Source organism: Manis javanica, chromosome 6 (genome assembly GCF_040802235.1).
Source record: "Manis javanica isolate MJ-LG chromosome 6, MJ_LKY, whole genome shotgun sequence".
NCBI classification, from domain to species: domain Eukaryota; kingdom Metazoa; phylum Chordata; class Mammalia; order Pholidota; family Manidae; genus Manis; species Manis javanica.
The window spans coordinates 143,172,625-143,193,479 of NC_133161.1; the positions used below are offsets into that span (position 1 = coordinate 143,172,625).

General features: G+C 50.3%; 1 protein-coding gene across 5 annotated transcripts in view; it reads right to left on the minus strand.

Annotated features, from left to right (window-relative positions):
* Positions 1 to 20,855, minus strand: part of GRIK4 (glutamate ionotropic receptor kainate type subunit 4) — a 409,820-nt gene that overhangs the window by 52,189 nt on the left and 336,776 nt on the right. For all 5 annotated transcript variants that reach the window (XM_073239594.1, XM_073239593.1, XM_036992846.2 and 2 more), the window contains one exon: positions 16,104 to 16,307. In XM_073239594.1, the coding sequence (XP_073095695.1) occupies positions 16,104 to 16,307 (204 nt within the window). The remainder of the gene's footprint in view (positions 1 to 16,103; positions 16,308 to 20,855) is intronic.

A 20,855-nucleotide genomic window follows, 5' to 3' on the forward strand; every position in this document is an offset into this window, starting at 1 on the left:
ATTGGAAGATAAATGTGGGTGTGATACGGGCTGAGCAGACACCCAGTTAGGTCAACTAGAGCGTAAAGAGCCAGGACTTAGGGAACAAATTAGGAGAGTGGGGTCAGTTTTAGAGCCAGACAACTGACCCTGGACAATTCCATCCCTGGAGAGAGCCCTGAGGAGTAAGGCTGCTTAAGGCCTTCTTTCTCAGGACAGTGTTGGTGTGGTGAGTGGGGTGGGGTTGAGCATACAGTGGGGTGAGCAGGAGGCCTAGCTGTGGAGAGCTGGGGAACGTGGGACCCAGGAAGGGAAGGCAGGGATTCGCAGGAAGCGTGTGCAGGCCCCGCAGCTGGCGTGTGGGGGCAGCCCTGGGAAAACACCATCTCCTGAAGCTCTAACCAGCTGAGTTCACCAGCCCACATAGGCCACTGGAATGCTTTCCCTGTTACCAGTCCAAAGTACCATGTGGAAATTACGATGGATTCTCAGCACGGGGCTGTTCTGTCCAAGTTCTCTTCCGTGAGGTCAAGGGCTCTAATGGTTAGTCTTTCACACATGCCTTCCCAGCATCCCGTCCATCCAAGCATCCCATAATGACTGAGTGCTGCTGTATGGTAGGCCTGCTCCAGGTGTTACCAGTATAGGGGGAACAAGACAGAGGTTCCTGATCTCTGAGAACTTCTAGTTGAAGGAGACAGACAATAAACCGAGAGTCCCATAATAAACAAGATGGTTTTAGATGGTGATAATTTCCTTGAAGACAATACAAGATAATGTGATAGAGTGCGACCAGGAGAGAGGTTGGGGGTCTCTTAGGGTAGCAGAGGAAGAATGCTTCTTGGAGGAGTTGACGTCTGGCTTAGACTTAGATAAAGAGATGAAACAGTAGACTGGAGACCTGGGGAAACAGGTTTTTGATAGAAGGAAGAGCAAATGTATAGGGCATATGCTGGAACTGAGCAGGCTATGTCCAAGAAACCATGGGAAGGCCAGTGGGGAGGCAGCACTGAGGGCCGAGTGATGGGAGATGCAGGTGGGCTCTTAATCAGTTCTTCAGATTGTAGGGATATGGGTGAACTCATGGCTGATACAAGGCAGGACATGGGGGGAAATGGATTTGCTCATTTAACAGATGAGCAAATGGTAAACCAGGAAGATTCAGCTACTAATTTAAGGTTCAGGGACAGACTCTGACTTCCAAGCCAGCGTATTTCCATTAAGCCCAAGAGGGCATGAAGACTCACTGGCATGGCCAGCACCTCGTCACCTAACAGAAATGCCTCATCCTCCAAAGATGGCCCAGAGTCCCCTCTTTCTGGGGGGGAACTTCTGCTCCTTGTGTCCTCTGCATCCACAGAGGACAAGAGGACAGGAGCCAGAACAGCCCAGCAGGCCGCCACCATCGCACTGCCCTTGGGAAGGCTGCTGGAGCTCCCGGCTGTGGGGAACATGGCCGGACATGTGGCGCGCCAGTTTTGTGTTGATCAAATATGGTTTTGTAGTCACCAGGCAAGGAGAAATCGGCCCAGGCCAGCCTGGGAGAGGAGAGGACCTGGCCCTGGATGAACATGTCTCAAGGGAGCAGGCGGCCACGTGGACATGTGTGCATGTGCTCAGGAAGGACAGTGGGCAGGCTGAGGAACTGAGCTTCAGGCCTGGAGGGGAAACACAAGTGGAGCCACATGTGGAGTGGTGGGTAACGCGGGACAGGGAAGGTGGAAGAGGACTGACACACTCACTACCTGAAGAACACACTCACACTCACAGTCACTACCTGCGCAGCGCCCAGCTGGGAGGTTACAGGTCACTGAGTCCGTACAATGACTGGGGGTGGGGGTGGGTGCTACTGTTTCCATGTTGAGGATGAAGACACAGCAGGTGGGCGGGGGGCAGAAGCAGTGGGCCACACAGCTCTTGCCTGGCAGAGCAGGGATTAGCCCCAGGTGGCCAGCAGGAAGGGAGAGGGGAGTGAGGCCAGGGTGAGCCGGTCAGTCTCCCACTTCACCGCCCCCTGCATCCTGATGACTCCCAAGAGGAGCTCAGGCCCAGCTCTGCCCTCTCACTGGCTTTCCTCACCCACACCTTCCTGTTCTCCTCTGCAGAGGCCTGCCGGCACCTCAGACCCGTGTCATAGCCTCATCATCTTTGCCCTCTAAAGCTTCTCTTTTTCTGTACTGTTTCTCAGTTCATGACTTGACCAGCCATCTGTCATCCGAACAGAACAGCAGCCAGCCTGCAGCCTTCCCTCCCTGCTCTCTGCCTATCCCGCCACCGAGCCCCAGCTAGTTCCCGTCTGCATAATCCATCAGAGCAGCCGGAGTCCTAAGTGCTGTTACCGTCATTCAAGTCTTCATTTGAATTATTCAAGGCTGTGCACTTGTCTTGCTGCTTCTGGTTCCTGGCCCCTCCCTCCCTCCCTCCGCTAAACTGCATGAGCACCCGGGGGCTCCCAAACTCCTGTGACACGGCCACATCCCCTGTTCTTGTTCCTTAAGCCTGTCATGTATTTCAGACTCCATGTCTTTGCCAGCTCCGTTCTGTCTGCCCACAGCTCTTTCCCCCTTGTCACTTGTCAAACTCCTACTTGTCCATCAAGGTCTAACTTGACTGTTACTTCCATAGAGGCATCACAGTGTGTTAGAATGCCTGTGGACTTTGACGTTGGACGGGCTTGGCTTTAAATCACTTGTTAGCCTTGTGACCCCGAGTCAGCCTCTCTGTTCAGTTGGGGTTAACCTCAGCCTCTTCGTTATAAAATGTGAATAAATGTGAATAGTAATATTTATCTTGTAAGATTGTTGTTGGAGAGGAAATGATGTGTGATAAATGCCTGCCAGGTAGTAGACCCACAATAAACCACAATGGTTTGTTTTATTGTTTACTGTCAATAAACAATAGCTATTATTATCATTAGCTCTGCTCTAAAGTCTTGCCCAGCTTCCTGGAGCTGAACTATTTCCTTTTTCCTCTGTGTTCCCATACAGTTTTGTTTATGATTCCATTTTGCATAGATTACGTGCTATGGTCTCATTATTTTTACACACCGGGACTCATTCCCAGTATAGTTGGGGACACTTATGACTTATAAAAGTTGATCCTCCCAGCAGACCAGTGTGGGCACAGAGCTTGGCAAACTAGAGCCATCTTTGTAGGAAGACAATCTACAGGTGGGTCCACCAGAGTACATGCTCGGTGAGCTGCTTGTGGGCTGGTTTTCAGGGCCCCTGCACCCCTTGTACAATAGACAACGTGCCCAGTGTGCTTACAGGCTCTATGCATACAGAACGTGAGCTCAGGGGAAATAAGAACAGTGTGTTACCAACCCTAAGCCACAGCTGATGCTGAATCAATGCATCCGGCAGGTAGTATTGGCCGAGCATGGGAAATTCTTCAGCAGGGTTAGTAGGGCCCCACTCTCAAGTTCAGGAATAGGATCTTTACTCCTGGGAGGAGGGGAGTGTAAGGACCAGGGTTAGCACCAATCAGGGGAATAATCAGGAGCTGAATTACTGAAACTGGGTGGCCAATGAGAACATGCTTTAGGGAATCAGATAGAGATTAAGTGCCCTTGTGCTGAACTGCAGCTCTTGAAAGTACTCCTAACTTCAGACTTGAGCTGGATGCATGGATGGACACCCCCCCACCTCCACCACCTCTGCCATGCAGGGTGGGCAATCAGGACCAGGCTATTAGAATATATTATGACTTCAATTTCCACAGCGTCCTTCCCCATCCCTGCCCCACATCAATTCCCTACTGCCTGTCTCTTCTGTTTAACAGTAAGCCAATCTCTTGGAAGGCTTTCAGATGCCTTAATTAATACATTTTCATTTCCCTTGCAGACCCCCACTCCCCTTAACAGCCGGCACTCAGCGGGGAAGGCGGAAATAATTCCCAATAAGTGAGCCTTCTGACAAATTTCCTAGGCTGTTTCTAAACACGCATGAGATTTGGAGTTGTTCCCAGTGTGCCCCTGCTGAGGTGGCTCTGGCCATAACTGAACTCCAAACTCCCTGAGCCGCCCACCTCAACTACTCTGGGGGAAAAGAACCATTACAGGAAGCTAAGGATAGGCAGACAAAGCCTTGAGGTCGGATCTTGAATCTGGGGTAGACCTTCTCTGGACTTGGTGTTCTATGATCCTGGGGAGGCTTTGAGCTGTGCATCTTAACAGGTGACATGCAATGACAGGTGACATGCAATGACAGTCCTTGGCCCCGCCCTGCTTGGGGCTCCTCTAGCAACATGCTGGCATCTCAAGGTCACATCGAAGCAAACATCTTATATCTTTTATGTGCCTGCACTCCCACTGTCTCCATACCACCGAGTCTGTAAACTTGCAAAGACAGAACCAAATGTGATCTGTCCTTTCACCCCAAACACCTAGCACAGCGACCAGCACATAGTAGGTGTTAAATTACCATCTGTTGGTTGATTAGTCAGTTGACAGCCTGGCTCTGTAAGCCTTGGGTTGACAGGTAGGTTGATAAAAACCTGCTGAGGGACCATCTCCCTAAATTTATGCAAGGACTACTTAGTGCATGGTGCCTTGTTCTGACCCAAAGGAACTGTTTAGTAACATTTACTGCGGTCCGGGTGCTCTGTTAGAGGCATAAGGATGTCAGGAGGGGTAGGATTGTGTGCCTGCCCTCTGGCTGCTGCCAGCCTTTACCCCACTAAGAATGCGTCTGAGCAGTCCCCACGCAGACGTGATTTCTGCCTCCTACTCCGCTACTCCAGGAGGATGTAGTTTGTATTTCTAATGTAGCATTTATCTCAGATGACCTTGGGTTACAATAATTTCTGCTTGTCTGTCTGCCCTTCTAGCTGGAGAGCTCTAAAGGGAAGGGACCGGATTTCAAATCCTGGCATTTTCAGGTGTAAGCCTCTTTGGGGCTCTATGTTCTTAGATTATAAAATGGAAGTAGTTATAACAGCACCCACTTCCTGGATAACGAGGTTGAGAAATAAGTGTCATCCCAGTGTCCCTCTGAAGCTGGCCACTCAGAGCCACCTCCCTTCCCGCCATTCCCCTGGACCAGCCCATCCCTCCCTCTCCGTTCCTCCAGCAGGCAGACAAGAGAGGAGGGGAAGAGTCGACCGAAACTGTCCTCCGTGCCCGCTGTCGGTTCCTAACGTGCCCCTTTGCAGGGCAGTGAGAAGAGGTCCGGTAGGGGTGTGAGTCTGGGCTCTGACCACTTGCTCTGTCTGAGCCTGGGTCCTGGGTCACCCCCGAGTGCTCTGAGCCTCCATGCCCTCTTCTGTGGAGTGGAGCCCTTCAGGCCAGGCAAGGATTTAAGGAGAGAGCACGTGTCTGGCTACGGCTCGGTGTCGGGGGAGCTGTCAGCCCCCCTCCCGCTCTGCTTCCCTCCTCTCCTGGGGGGTCAGCTTTCAACTAAGGACAGATGTGACCAAGTGTCTGGAGCAGAGCCCCCCATCCTGCTCGGAGTGAGGAAGGAGAAAGTGCGAATGCCTCCCCTGGGCCATCGTCCAGGGCTCCCCGGGGGAGGCGGCAGCTCTGGAAGCCCCCCGCCATCCGCTGGAGACTGGGCTCCCCACCCCTGGACGTGGAGAGAGGGAAACAGTCAGGGAAGGAGACAGGCGCGCTCAGCTGTACCGCAGCAGCTGACACGGTCGTCTCAGAAGACAGGGAGAGGGGCGGCCATCTCCAAAGGGCATTTATCAGGTGGGTGAAACAAGAAAGGGGCCTCTGAGGACTCAAAATGAGACAGAATGGTGTATGGGGAGGGGTGAGCAGAGAAGGAAGACGATGGCCCCTGTGGGCCGAGATGCAGTCCGGGGCGCTGGCCCTTTCATTCTCCTGGACAAGAGCCTGCGAATAAGGAACCAGGCAGTACAGTGCCGGGTATACAGCCAATAACATCAGAATCAGATGGTGACCACACTCGCGTGGGGAGTGTTTCATAGTGTATATAACTGTCAAACCACTAAGTTGGGCACCTGAAACTAATATAACATTGCATGCCAACTATTTCAACTATTCTTCAATTAAAAATTAAAATTAAAAAATGCAATGAACCAGACCAGATGGCTTTCCTCCCTTCCCAGGTTTCAGGGGCTTGTATGCAGGGATGGCTACTTGACGTGCATCCCTCTAGAAGTTTCAGAAAGGACCTTTCCCAGAGGCAAACGACTATTCCTCCACCCCCGAGAGGCAAGACCAGTGGACCCGTGCTTAAAAGCCTATGTGAAAGGGACACTCCCTGCCCTCAGTGGGTCCTGGAATGAATGCTGAGATCCCCACCCTGTCACCATCTTCTTCAGGGCATCCTCACCACCGCTACCGCAGTCCAGGTCCCATCCCAGCCCTGGGTCACTGCACAGCTGTCCAATGAGTTTGTCTGCATCTGGTCTTCCCGCTCCAATCCATCCCTCTCTCGCCTGCCAGAGTAACTCTGAGAACCAAGGGCAGTTATTCCACTCCCCTCTGAGTAAAACGGACCGCCTTAACCAGGCTAATAGCTCCTATTAGCCCTCTGGACGTAGTTTCAATATCCAAACACAGAAAACCTATCACAGCTGCCCCCCGTCTACAGCTCTTGGCCCCTCTGCTCCCTCCCAGGCCAGCTCCAGTCACACAGAGCCACTGGCACTGCTCGGGATGTGTCCCTGCCTTCGCTGTACCTGGATTTCCTTTCTTACAGAGATGATCCTTCTCCATCCTCAATACTTCCTGCTCAGTAGTGTTTTCCTGGGTGAGTCGTTCCCTGCTCATACCTGTACCATACCTTGTCCCTAGTTCTACCAGACCTGCGCCTGCCACTAACTACCCATGTGACCTTGAACACGGCTGCTTTGTGACTCAGTTTCCTCATCTGCAACATTTGCTTATCATGAGGACTGAATGAATGAATGCAGTCAAGTGTTTAGCACAGCACCTGGACCATAGGAAACAATAAATGTCAGCCATTATTATTATTGTCATTATTAACAGTATTAACACCGCACGTATCACACCATACAGTAAGTCTTGGTTTACCTGTCTGTCTCTGAGTAGATCCTGAACTCCTTACCGGCAGCTCCTCATATCAAATAGTGCTTGTCAGAGAGCAGGCACTTTAATGAGTGAATGAATGAATCACTGAATGATCATGGAAGCCCATCTCTTCCTGATTTGAGTAAATGCAGAAACCAAGCCTTAATGGGGAAGGTAGAGCAAAGCTCCCTGAGCTTGGCTGTCGCATGGGGAAAGAGCTGAACACTCGGTTTTAGCCCCTGGGTCAGTGTCTTTATTTTAAAGAATAGAATTCTATGACCTATTTGCAGTGAAAATAGTCTCTGGCTTCATGGTGAAAACTATTCCCTGGGGACTAGCTGTGGCATTTTTTTAGCTCAGCAAAATGTCTCTGGACAATCTGCTGGTGGATCGAGGCCATGGACAGCCCAGCCTACTGAGTCTCTGGCAAATTCTCTCCACAATCCTTTCTCAAGGGTTCCCAGCAGGGGAAATGGAAGGAGGCATTTCAGTGGCACTTACACTTAATTCATCAAAATGTCACCGGTAAGAGCTATTTGATGTCAAAGGCTTATGAGCCTTGAATCCAAGCCTTCCAAAGCCCTTTTCTCTTTGAACCTAAATGTGCCATTCTGCCCACGTGGCTTTGAATGCCAACAGGGTACATGGTTCTCAACTTTGAAGTCAGAGAGGGGCTCTCTCTCTTCCCAAGTGTGCTTTACTTTCTCCCGTGCTGGGCCCCGAGGAGTGAAATGCAGTTTCTCGCCTTCCATGCAATGCCCAGGGCTTAACTGACAAGCATACCTTACCCACACTGGGTGGGAGTGGGCGGGGCACAGAGGTCACCTGCCCTGCTCTTCTACTTTATAGACCAAGAGCAGCCCTTGTATTGGCCAGCATCAGATTTGGGTATCAAGTCCTGGGTGCCTTTCAAATCCTCTGCCTGGGAGGACACTTCAGAAGTGGGTACCCACCACGGTGGCTGGAGGAAGATGAGACTGTAATTCTAGGATGGGGTAATGTGTATGGTGGACTAGGACTCACGTGTCTAACCTCTGCCACTTGCCAACTGTGGGATGCTGGGTAAATTATTTTGTACTTTTAGGCTTCAGTGGACATTAATGGGGATATAATATTATCTACTTCTCAGTGCTGATGTGAAGGATAAAGAGCTAATGCTTGTGAAGGCAGTTTCCAACATGAAGTCACTACACGAGTATAAAGGGTTATTAGGACACCACCCAGAGAGAGACACCCCTGACTGCAGTGGCTCCCAATTATCTCCTGTGGGAAAAGTGCTGTGTCTTGGCAAGGACTTCAAAACCCTTTGATGAATGCTACATCCCCCCACCCCAACCCACCCATCCCTATTGTCACTCCAACCCCAACACTGCTCCGGCCATGGGAATGTTCCTTCATGTCCCCATACGTGACACATTCTTAACTCTGAGCAGCTGCTTCCCTAAGCTCTTCCATTTTAAACAACAGCCAACCTCTCAGCTCCACAGCCATCGCAAGCTACAACCCTTTATGTTGCTGTCTCACAAAAGCTTAGCTGCCATCTATGGCTAAGTCCAGTCTAGGCAACCCTGCCAGGCATCGGTACCTGGATGTCCAAAAGGTATTCTGAAGTCACCACTTCCAGAGCTAAATTCATCACCTTATTTCCTCCCAGACCTGTTCTGCTCCTGAATTTACAAGCTCAACGCCTGGCACTCCTGTCCACCCAGATGTCTCAGTTGGACACCTGGGAGTCATCTTACCGTGTTCCCTCCCTTACGGTCCACACCCATTTGGTCCCCAAGTCCTAATGATTTATTGATTAGTTTACAAACCAGTACATATATGATTATCCCATTTTTACAAACAGAACTTGTGTACATTATTTTTCATTAAGAAATCAGAAGGGTTGAGACCAAAGTGCGAACAATGGGTATTACTGGATGGTGGAATTACAAGTCATTTTTTTAAAAACATGTATTTCTTAAAAGATTACACACCTCTATACAAAAGAAAAGTGGCTATTCTTTAAGAGAGCCTTTGAATGTGTGGTTTCCTCTTCCCAAGTTACTTCTCTGGCTCTAATCATCTCTTCTAAGAAGAGCCCTCCCCTGATTCCCCTGCCTGCAGTCCTGTCCCACCCCTGCACGGGCACGTTCCGCACAGGAGAGGGCCGTACAGGTCCTTCAGCAGGGGCAGCCTGGTGCACCTGAAAGAGCACAGTAGTAGTCACTCCTGGGCCGAACCAGCTAATGCTCCCTCTTGGTCCCCGCAGCCATGAAGACGTCTGGTCAGTGCTACCAGGGATCCTCCAGACAGGTGGTCCGGCCCCAGCTGCATTCTAGGGACCCACAAGGAGGTCTTCAATCTGAACTAGAGGAAGGCTTGGCAGGTTCCCAGTGCTTGGTGGCTGGGGCCAGGTCATGATGTCATTCTGCCCCTTGGCTGGCCTGGCCCACTGTCTGCTGGTCCTGACCCTCCATGCTGCCCCACCTCTTTCCTTGCTCCCTGTTCCTCTAGCATCCAAGCCCAAGGCTTCCTTAGGCTGCTGGGACATGAAAATACACAGGACTTTAGTAACCAGGCATCACGGCCTCGTGCAGCTGCAGGCCTGGCTGCGGGCAGGGAGGTGGGGCATTGGCGTGCACCCACTCACTGACGCACACCGTGTGGCCTGCACCCAGAGCGTGTTACTGCTCCTTGGGTCTGACATCTCTGAAGGAGGCCAGAGGGTCCCAGAAAGGACCCAGAGGTGTTGGGGAGGGACACCCTGTGATGTGAACTTCAGCCAGTGAGAGATGGGACTTTGCTCGGAGAGAGACGGGGGCAGATCAATCCCTCTCCCACTCCCCAGGGGCTGCTGCGTGAGGCAGTGGCTTCACAGCACCTGAGGCTGAACCACGAACCTGGTGTGAAGCCACGGCAGGCACAGCCGCAGCCCTGCTCCCTGCGCCCTTCCACCTGGCCCGGCTCTGCCCTTCCGTCACTTCGGCTGCCTCAGAATTGCACTCCCAGGGTAAGCCCGTAAGCTTTTGCCTTGGGCTCTGTTTTCTAGGGAGCCCAGCCTAAACTTCTTGTATGTCAAATCCTGTGTGTGTGTGTGTGTGTTATTTTAAATCATTAAAAACAAAATCTTTCCAGATGAACACTGAAGCCTTGGGGAAGGGTGGAAAGGGTAAAATAAGTTGCTCAAGAATGCACAGCTGGTAAGTGTGCCAGAGTGAAAAAGTGGCATCTCTGCCCTCATATTGTATTAGTCCCCTTTGCTGCCTAACCTTTGGGTCACAAAGCTTCTACTCAGCCCTGCAGCCCTGCACATGGGCTGGTTAAGCACTGAAAAGAATTTTGCTCATGGCTTAAGACGGGTGCAACCAGCTACTTTCCTGAGACTCACCTATGCACAGGAGACAAAGAAGCGTGTACACAAATGACTAATGGGTTGTCAAGAACTTACGGGAACATCATTGCCTGTCCCATGTCAACAAAGTCACTGGTGTCAAATAACCAAGGACAGGGAATTTCACACACCCCCACAGACCCTTGCTGATGTCCAGGTGGCTGAGGTCAGCTATCACCTCCTGACCTCAACCCCTTCCTGCTCCCATCTCCCTAACATAAGAGAAGCTTGAAATTAGGATGCTTTAGGATGTTAGTTTGCCACCTTCTCAGTCTGCTGGCTTTCCAGGCAAAGTCCCTTTCCTTGCCCAGCACCTTGTTCCTTGACTTACTGGCATATTGTGCAGCAACTGGCACAAGCTTGGACACAGTAAAACATGAATTGAAAGTTTAGCATAGGGCTAACATCCTCCTTAAAGTATGCCAAAAAGTGGAAGAGGGGGGAATACTTCCAAACTCATTCTGTGAGGTCAGCACCACTCTAACACCAAAACCAGACAAAAACACCACAAAAAGAGAGAATTACAGACTGATATCCTGATGAACATAGATGCAAAAATCCTCAACAAAATATTAGCAAACCGAATTCAAAAATACATCAAAAAGATCATCCATCACGATCAAGTGGGATTTATTTGAGGGATGCAAGGATGGTACAATATTCAGAAATCAATAAATATCATATACCACCTTAACAAAAAATCACATGATCATTTCAATAGACACTGAAAAAGCATTCAACAACATTCAACATCCATTCATGATAAAAAACTCCCAACAAAATGGGTATAGAGGGTGCAGACCTCAACACAATAAAGGCCATACATGTCAAACCCACAGCTGACATCGTACTTAATAACCAAAAGCTGAAAGCTTTTCCTCTAAGATTGGGACCAAGACAAGAATGCCCGCTCTCACTTTTATTCAACATAGTACTGGAGGGCCTAGCCCGGCAATCAGACAACACAAAGAAATAAAAGGAATCCAAATTCATAAGGAAGAAGTTAAACTGTTTGCAGATGACATGATATTATATATAGAAAACCCTAAAGACTCCACCAAAAAAACTATTAGAACTTAATAAGAGACTTCAGCAAAGTTGTAGGATACAAAATTAATACACAGATATCTGTTGCATTCCTATATACTAACAATGAATTAGCAGAAAGAGAAATCAGGAAAACAACTCCATTTACAAATGCATCAAAAAGATTTAAATACCTACAAATAAACCTAACCAGGGAGGTGAAAGACCTGCACTCTGAAAACTACAAGACACTCATGAGAGAAATTAAAGAAGACACCAAAAAGCAGAAATACATTCTGTGCTCATGGATAAGAAGAATTAATATTGTCAAAATGGCCATCCTGCCTAAAGCAACCTACAGAATCAATGCAATCATTATCAAGTACCAATAGCATTCTTCAACAAACTAGAACAAATAGTCCTAAAGTTCATATGGAACCTCAACCACAAAAAAGACCCCGAATAGCCAAAGTAATCGTGAGAAGGAAGAATAAAGCGAGGGGGGATTATGCTCCCTGACTTCATGCTCTACTACAAGGCCCCAGTAATCAAAACAATTTGGTACTGGCACAAGAACAGACCCACAGATCAGTGGAACAGAATAGAGAACCCAGATATAAACCCACACCTATATAGTCAATTAATACAGAATAAAGGAACCGTGGATACACAATGGGGAAAAGATAGCCTCTTCAACAACTGGTGTTGGCAAAACTGGACAGCTAGATGTAAGAGAATGAAACTGGATTACTGTCTAACTCCACAGACAAAAGTACACTAAAATGGACCAAAGACCTGAATGTAAGAAATGAAGCCATAAAACTCTTAGGAGAAAACATAGGCAAAAATCTCTTGAATATAAACATGAGCAACTTTTTCCTGAACACATCTACTCAGGCAAGGGAAACAAAATAAAAAATGAATAAGTGGGACTACATCAAACTAAAAAGCTTCTTTACAGCAAAGGACACCATCAGCAGAACAAAAAGGCATCCTACAGTATAGGAGAATATATTTGTAAATGACTTAACTGATAAGGGGATAACATCTAAAATATATAAAGAACTCACATGCCTCAAAACCCAAAAAACAAATAACCCAATTGAAAAATAGGCAGAGGACCTGAACAGACTTCTCCAAAGAAGAAATTCAGATGGCCAACAGGCACATGAAATGATGCTCCACATCACTAATTATCAGGGAAATGCAAAATTAAAACCACAATGAGATACCACCTCACACCAGTTAGGATGGCCAGCGTCCAAAAGACAAGCAACAACAAATGCTGGCAGGGATGCAGAGAAAGGGGAACCTCCTACACTGTTGGTGGAAATGTAAATTGGTTTACCCATTGTGGAAAGCAATATGGAGGTTCCTCAAAAAACTAAAAACAGAAACACCATTTGGATTCAGTAATTTCACTCCTAGGAATTTACCTAAAGAAAACTATCCCAGATTTTAAAAGACATATGCACCCCTATGTTTATCACAGCACTATTTACAATAGCCAAGACATGGAAGCAACCTAAGTGTCCATCAATAGATGAATGAATAAAGAAGACGTGGTATATATGTACTGTGGAATATTATTCAGCCATAAAAAGAAAAGAAATCCTACCATTTGCAACAACATGGATGGAGCTAGAGGGTATTTTGCTCAGTGAAATAAGCCAGGTAGAGAAAGACAAGTATCAAATGATTTCACTCATCTGTGGAGTATAACAACAAAGCAAAAACTGAAGGAACAAAACAGCATCAGACTCACAGACTCCACAAAGGGACTAGTGGTCACCAAAGGGAAGGGGTTGGGGAGGGTGTGTGGGGAGGGAGGGAGAAGGGGATTAAGGGACACTATAATTCGCAATCATGATACAGGTACGTCACGGGGAAGGCAGTACAGCACAGAGAAGACAAATAATGACTCTAATAAGACAAGTAATAGCATCTTACTACACTGATGGACAGTGACTGCAATGGGGGTGAGGACTTAACATGGGTGAATGTTGAACCATAACGTTGTTCATGTGAAACCTTTGTAAGATTGTATATCAATGATACTTTAACAAAAAAATGGAATAAAGCAAACAAACAGAAAAGATTTGTATTCTCTCAGACCCTGAGTGCGGAAGTCAGACAGACCAGGGCTTACATGTTGCTCCAAGAGTACCAGCTATGTGATCTTTGGCAGGTCACTTAACCTCCCTGAGCCTCCACGTCCTCGTGTATATAAGTGACAGGCAGTGGTGTTTGACCTCTGAGTGATCTTTCAAGTGGGACATTCAGTAGCTCTGACACTGAAATGTTCCTCTGAGACGTTTCCTATGCAGCTTAGGGAAGGGGCCCCCAGGAGGGATCCGGGCCTTTAGGAGTATTGTGATTTTAGGTGAACACCTGGTAGATACATCAAAGCATCAGATCTGGGGACAACGGGGTCCCAGCATTACCCACTCCTGCCCAGGATCAACGCCAGTGGCATTCAGTCAGCCTTCTGGCTGAAATGCTCTTCCCATTCTTCTGCTGTCAGTGCCAACCTCATGCCCCACGGAACGGCTTCCTTTCCCTGTCCCCGTGTCGCAAGACTGGATCCTGTCCCCTCTAGACGCTGTCTCACAGCTTCTCTGCTTTGCCTCCCTTGTGCTGAATGCAGTCGGAAATTACACATTAATGTGATCATTCATTAATATCTGTCTCTCATTGGTAAGAGTCATGAAGGCAGTGTCCATATTTGTTCCCCATTGTATCTCCAATGTCTGGAATAGTGGAAGGTATTCAATAAGTACTTACTGAATTACTAGGTTAATTAATTAATTAATTAATACTATCTAGCTTAGTGTTGATGGGACCAAAGCAGCAGTGTTTTGGCTTGAAAGCTGATCTGGGCCGATTTTAAGATCTCTGATGGCCCAAGTCAGGCCCTGTGTAGCTGTGTGCCCTGGAGTCCCGCACTCCTCTCCATGTCCTGCCAGCCCATGTCACAGCTCCTTAGGGGGCTGATAAGGGGACGGCTGTGCACTCACTCTGATATCCCTGAAGTCACCCAACCAGTCACCAGGTGGCCCAAGGAGGCTGAAGAAACGGGCTCAACGTAAGTGAGCTGTCTGTAAGAAGGGAGGGCAAGACCTTGCATTTCAGCTTCTGTGGTTTAACTGTTGAGCTGCACCACTGCAGTGAGCCAGCTCATGGTGGGCTCTAGCACGCTGGACAGTTCACAGTTCCCTGAACATGTCTTACTGCGTCCCCTCTGGACCACTGCAAATGCTGTTTATGCTGCCAGGCAAATTCCGACGCACCCTCCCTCCCGCCTTGGCTCTTAAATACCTTTTCCAAGCTCTTGTCTATCTAGAACTTTCACAACGCATCATCAAGGTTTGCTTATTTACTATCCCAACTAACATTTTTATCCGTGACAACTAGGATTTTGAAAATATCCCATGTTTGGTATATATAAAGGGTGAAAATCCTATCAACTCAATAGATAAGGGAATGGAGAAAAGGAAGGAAAGAGAAAAAGAAAGGGAAGGAAGGGAAGAGCTGTGGAGGGAGGGAGGGTCAGAAGGAAGGAGCGAAGGCAAGGCCTGGACTTATGGGCACCTTTCTCGGGGCATCCAAGTCAGCTGAGGCAGTGTGCTGTGCTGGGGAGAACGTGGGCCCCGGAGTGAGACAGATCTGGGTTCGCTTCCCAGCCCTTTCTCACGCTGACTGTGTGGCGTCAGACAAGTCATTCAAGCTCTCTGAAAGGAGGATCACTAGCTGCAAGGTATGTTTACAGAGGAACTGGGATAATGTTTGTACAGCTCCTTGCACACTGCATGTGCTGGGAGGCTGCAGGAGCTGTGCAGGGGCGCCTTCCACACTTGGAAACCAGACTGGGAAAGGGGTTGGTTCAAGGTCAGGCTAAGAACCGAGTTCTGTGCTCTCTGCCTCAGGTACCTATCACCTATTCTGACCATAAAAACCGAGTTATGGAAATGGGCACAGTGAATTAGTAACAACATAATTAATTTTTACAGATGTTAATACTGTGCACCAAGAAAACAAGAGCTTTCCCCTAGAAGAACTTTCTACCTTCTTGCTCTAACTGGACAGATAATTGACATTCTATGATGCTCATCTGCATTTTCATCAAGTCTCCACATTCACCCTGAAAATCTACAGCCTGTGCAAGTGCACCTTGGCCCTGGGTCTCTAAACACACAGAGCAGCAAGTAATACAAGCAACAAAATAACTGTAGCTGTGACTGATTCCTCTCACAGTTGATCTCCTTTCCCATGTCATTTAACCAGCTCTCCCTTGACAGCATCTCTGAGGTGTCAAAGTCAGCTGATGTGGGTGTGTTCTACTCTCCCGGGGCTTGCCCAAACTTGACCAGGGTGCTGATGAGCAAGAAAATTATCAGAGCAAAGCAAAATCACCTGGATTATCCAGAAATGGAACCCCAATTCTCTAAGCTGTATTAGTTGGTCAAAGCGTCCATAACCTGTTCCAGGTGCCAGAATGGAAAAGCCACAGGGTGGGGACTATGGAATTCTTCACCAGTGTGTATCACCAGGCTTGGGGCTGGCTCAGTAAAGATTTGTGCAATAAATGGACAAACAAATGAAAAACGCACGAATGATTGGCCGACAACAAACGGAGGGTTCACGAGCACACAGCGCAGCTTTCTGCCCTTCCACCTCCTTCCCCAGCCCGCCCTCAGGCAGCAGTCGCTGCTCCTTCCTTACCCTAGCGATCAGCTCCCCGACCATTCCTGTCCAGGTGCCATTGGCCTCAGGAACACCGTACACTCCATCCCCGACCAGGCGGATCTTGTAGTTGAACCGCAGGATCTCCGCCAGCTCCTTGAGCATGTCCACACAGAAGCCCTCGTAGCGGTCATTGCCTTCCATCTCCTGGTGGTTCCCCTTCAGCATTAGATACGGGTTTTCCTGCAGCAAAACTGGGCAGCTGTCATTCTCGTCTTAGCCCTGGTGTCCCAGCCACACATGATGGGGGCCCGGGGTGCAGGCAGTTGGGGAGAAGATGGGGTAGGAGGGAAGAGGCTTGAGCAGCGGGCTATGTTGGAAGTGGCAATTAGCTTCCCTCCCCAACTTCAAGGCACGTCTCTCCTGGGAGCTCACAAGGCCCTGCCCCACATCACCCCCACCACCCAGAGGTTAAGCTGAAGCCTCTCCACCCTGTTTAGAGTCATTGTGGACCCCACCCCCATCCCATCCCTTCCTTTATTTCCCACAGGCCTATCGCTGGGCATTATGAGATACCAGGATGCTGACGATACAGCAGGCGAGGTGAGAGCATGCACTGAACTACTCGACCCAAGACACAGCTTGTGCACCCATGAGAGCGCTGGGAAGGTGGAAGGGCTCTCCCTGGTGACACAGTCAGGGAAGCATCCGTGCGGGAGGTGGGATCCAGGCTGGGCTCCAGAAGACGACAGAACATGGACGGATGGAAGTGGTGTGAATGGAGGGAGTCATGGGCAGGGCCCTATTCCTGCGCAAAAATGAGCACAGCCTATCTGGGGAGCCATGGACCCTCCGTTTCGTTGGAGGGTGGGCTGTGGGGGCTGGAGGGAGGATACATCTAGAAAGATGGGTTAGGGCCAGCTTGGCCTTGGACGCCAATATGATGTGCACATCCATCATCCACATAGAGCGGGGATGCACAGAGGGTTTTAGGGCCTTAAGGATGTGAGTAAAGTATATTAAGGAATAAGAGAGAGGCTGGGGGCTGATACAAGACGCCGAGTCCCGACCCAAGAGCCTGGCTCAGGCTGGATTTCAGGGAGCTGGCCAGAGACACAGACAGGGGCAGGCTTGATGACAGAGGGCAGGGTCCTCAGACCCCTGGAGCCACCAGGGATGGCGTCACCACCACCACGGATGGTTTGGAAGGGGAGAGGATCTGTAATGTGCTGCACCTGAGGTGCTGGTAGGTTATCCAGGAGGAAACGCCTGACTGAATGTTTTAAAATATGGAGGGAGGACAAGACTGGGGGCGGAGACTGGGAGGCCTCTGTACAGGTGGTGGTCGGAGCTGCAGGAGAGGCGAGACAACCGATGGGGGGGACTGAGGACAGAAGAGGGACAAGACCCTGACCGTAGAGCCTGGGAGAGGGAAGAGCAGCCACAGAAGAAGACAAAGGAGGCAGAAAAGGCGGCCTGAGTGTCATAGAGGGAGGGGTTCAAAAGGAGAATGCAGATTCGCCTACAGAGACGAGGCAGGGCCTGGAAGGGGCATCTGGGCCAGGTGGCACTGACGAGCTTTCGAGGGCAGACTCAGTGGGGACGGCAGAGCTCAGGAGGACTGGGGCGTGCACGAGAGTAGACCAGCATTCTGGAAGTTAGGAGGTAAGGGAAGGCTGGCAGATCGCTTCTCCAGCCACAAGCTAACAACCACGTCTTTCTTCGAGCTTCGGTCCCATCTGCAAACACCAGGGCCAGAAGAGCCCCAAGTGCCCACCAGTCCATGACCTGTTAGATTGGAGAGTAGCTGGGAGGGCAGCAGGGTGTGGGTGAGGTGGTAGCGATGGTGACTGAGGATCGGGGGGACCAGGTGGGAAGGGAGGAATTCCTTTTGAAAAGGAGAGACTAGAAAAAGAAGGAATGGGATGCTGGCGGGTGCTGCAGGGCCCCAGGAGCCAGTGGAAGGAGACGGAGTCAGGCGAGTGTGAAGCTGGGAAGAGGGCCTGGAGGTGAGGAGGATTTGGGTACAGAGAAGAGGTGAGGAAGCCACAGCTGAGGGAGCCCGGGGCAGCCCCCAGAGCTGTGTTGGGGGCAGGCTGGACTGAAAGTTTGGTGTGCGAGGCTTTGCACAACTGCTTGGGGAACACGAGAGGCGAGCAAGGGGTGAGCACAGGGATGGCACAGCCCAAGTCCGGAGGCTGAGCGCACGTGGGTGGCTGGGAGCAGGGCCAGAAGGACAAGTGAACTTGGGAACAGGCATGAGGTGAGAGGGCTGAGCATCAAGAGACAATTCTAGTAGCTAAGAGAGGGAAGCGCCAAGATACTTGTTCGCTGGGCTCAAGCTGGAGAGGGCTCCTGGGTTGGGGAAGCCAGCCAGACCCGAGGTCAGAGGGGAGGCGGGTGAGTGGTTGCATGGGTGTGATGGAGTGGGAAGGGGGAGGCAGACGTCTATGCATGGCAGCTGGGGGTCTGCAAGATGAAGGTGATGTGGCTCTGATTCAGGCTCAAGGCCACTGACATGCTAACGAGGTGGGCTAGACTCGCTGCCTTGCGCACGTGCTGTCCTTGGCTCAAGGTTTCTCGGCCCCGACTGCACTCCTGCCCCTTGTTCGGCCTGACCTAACTCTCCTCGGTCTTTGGGGTCGCATCACATCCTCTGATGGAACCCACTTCTCAGAACTCCTACTGTGCTCGCCAGGCCCACACAGCTGCCCTCCAGCACGTGTCGCTTTGTGCCTGCGTCCAGGCTGAACCCACATGAGGCCTGGGCTCTCTTCCCCTTTGCTGGTACCCCTGCCTGGCTCCAGCATGAAGCACTTGTGGATCGTGTGAGTGGCAAATGCTGAAATGGACAGGGCTTGGCAACATCCCAGGGTATCTGCAATTATCCTGAGGAGCATTACAAAATTCTTCTCCCTCTTGAGTTCACATAAAAGGCACTGACATATTCAAAGGAAGTATACAAAGGCCAGTCTTGGAGGCAGGAGACCTGTGTGAAAGCCAACATGTCGGGGGCTGGCTGACACCCTGGAAAATGTGGGGGCTGAGTGCTGGCCTGCAGCAGGAGCCCCCGTCCTGGTGGAGTGCTGGAAGAACGGAAGGCGGTAATGTAGGCAGATATTTAACTTGGGGCCTGACATGGGTAGGTGTTCGTGGAGTGCGAGCTGCCACTAATTCCATGCATTTGCTGGTATTAACCAATAAATCATTCCCGTGTCCCAGGTGTGCCCTGACAGGAGAAGGAGACAACAGGGATATGTGCTGAGTTTTAAGGGATAAATCGTTGAGGATTACCATTTGCCAAGGGTAATTCACGAATGGTCACCAGGGACTAAATTAAGATAATCATTCCTGGTAAGAGTTACCAACTTGTATTAGCAGCCATCTTGGACACACGTGCACAGACTTCTGTTCCTTTTGTCTGAGTTGCACTTACCATGTTGGTAAATGTCACCTAACACAAAAGTGCCCTGTCCCTACCCCTCCTGAAGACACAAGCGTGTATGTGAACAACAGTGCGTACATGCACACTCGTGTGACTCTGTGGTCTCAGTGTCCTTGTGCCTCTGTGCCACAGCTCTGAGCAGTGTGCAACTCTAGACCCTGAGAGGCTGGAAGAACAAGCAGTGATCTCCTGCTCAAACCCTTTTAAGGGCCATCCCTTACCAGTAGGAAGGAATTCCTTCACTCAGATTCTGATCATCAAGCTTCTACTTTGTGTCTGGCACCCCATTCTTTTTCTCGAAGGGGAGACAGAGCTGTGAACAACATCTAGTAGGAGAGAGAGGCCACAACAGAGGTATGTGCAAACTGCTAGAGACAGGGAGAGGGCAGGAGTCAGATGAGGGAGGGCTTCATGGAAGGGGTGACGTCTGAGCAGGGCTTGGAAGGGTGCATAGGCACTTCTAGTCGGAAATAGGAATTCGGGGAATGGATTCTGGGCAGAGGGAACAGCATGTGCAGAGGCAGGGAATGGCATGATACAGTGAGGGGTGTTGGCCTGTGCAGTACTGCTAGACCCCGAGCTACATGGAGAGGAAGCAGGCATGACCGGGCCTGATTACAAGAGGTTTATCGTCCAAGCTCAGGGGTGGCAGGTCCTGAGAAGCACTGGAGGTTTGGAAGTAAGGACGTGACAGGACAATTCTGATTTTAGAACATCCATGTCAACAGAGGGAGGGGAGTGTAGGGGGATGGACTGAGCAAGGGAGAAGGGAGCCTTTAAGGAGGCCATGCCACAGCTCAGGGGACATGGCTAAATGGGCCTCAGGCAGGGCATGGACTTTGGGGATGGGCAGAGAGCAGGGGACTGACTTGGGAAGTACTACAGAGGTAGAGACGCTGAGGGGCAGTCCCTGCAATGGTGCTGCGTGCCGCCTATCCACAGCTTGGCCAGGATGGCACCTTGCTTGGCCCCAGCCCAGCCAGGCCTTCCAGATGGAGCTGGCGGTGGGGGGTGGGGGGGAGGACAGCTGACCCTCCCATCCTTCGGACACGTTCACCTTGGCTCAGGTAAGTCAGGCTTGGAGCTGAGATGGGAAGCAACTAACACCCAGGAGCTGGACCTGCTCTCTCCGTCCTCTGCTCTGCACCCTCTGCCCAGGATGTTCCTCCCAGCCAGCCACCTGGCTCTCACCCCACCCTATCAGGTCTCTGCTCAGATTCCCCTTCACAGGGTGGCCCACGCTGACCACCTGGGTGTTCAGACTGCCTGTGCTCTCAGCACCCACAAATCCTCCTCCCCAGCTCTATTCCTGAGTACCTCACACAGTGTCCGGCATGCAGTAAGCT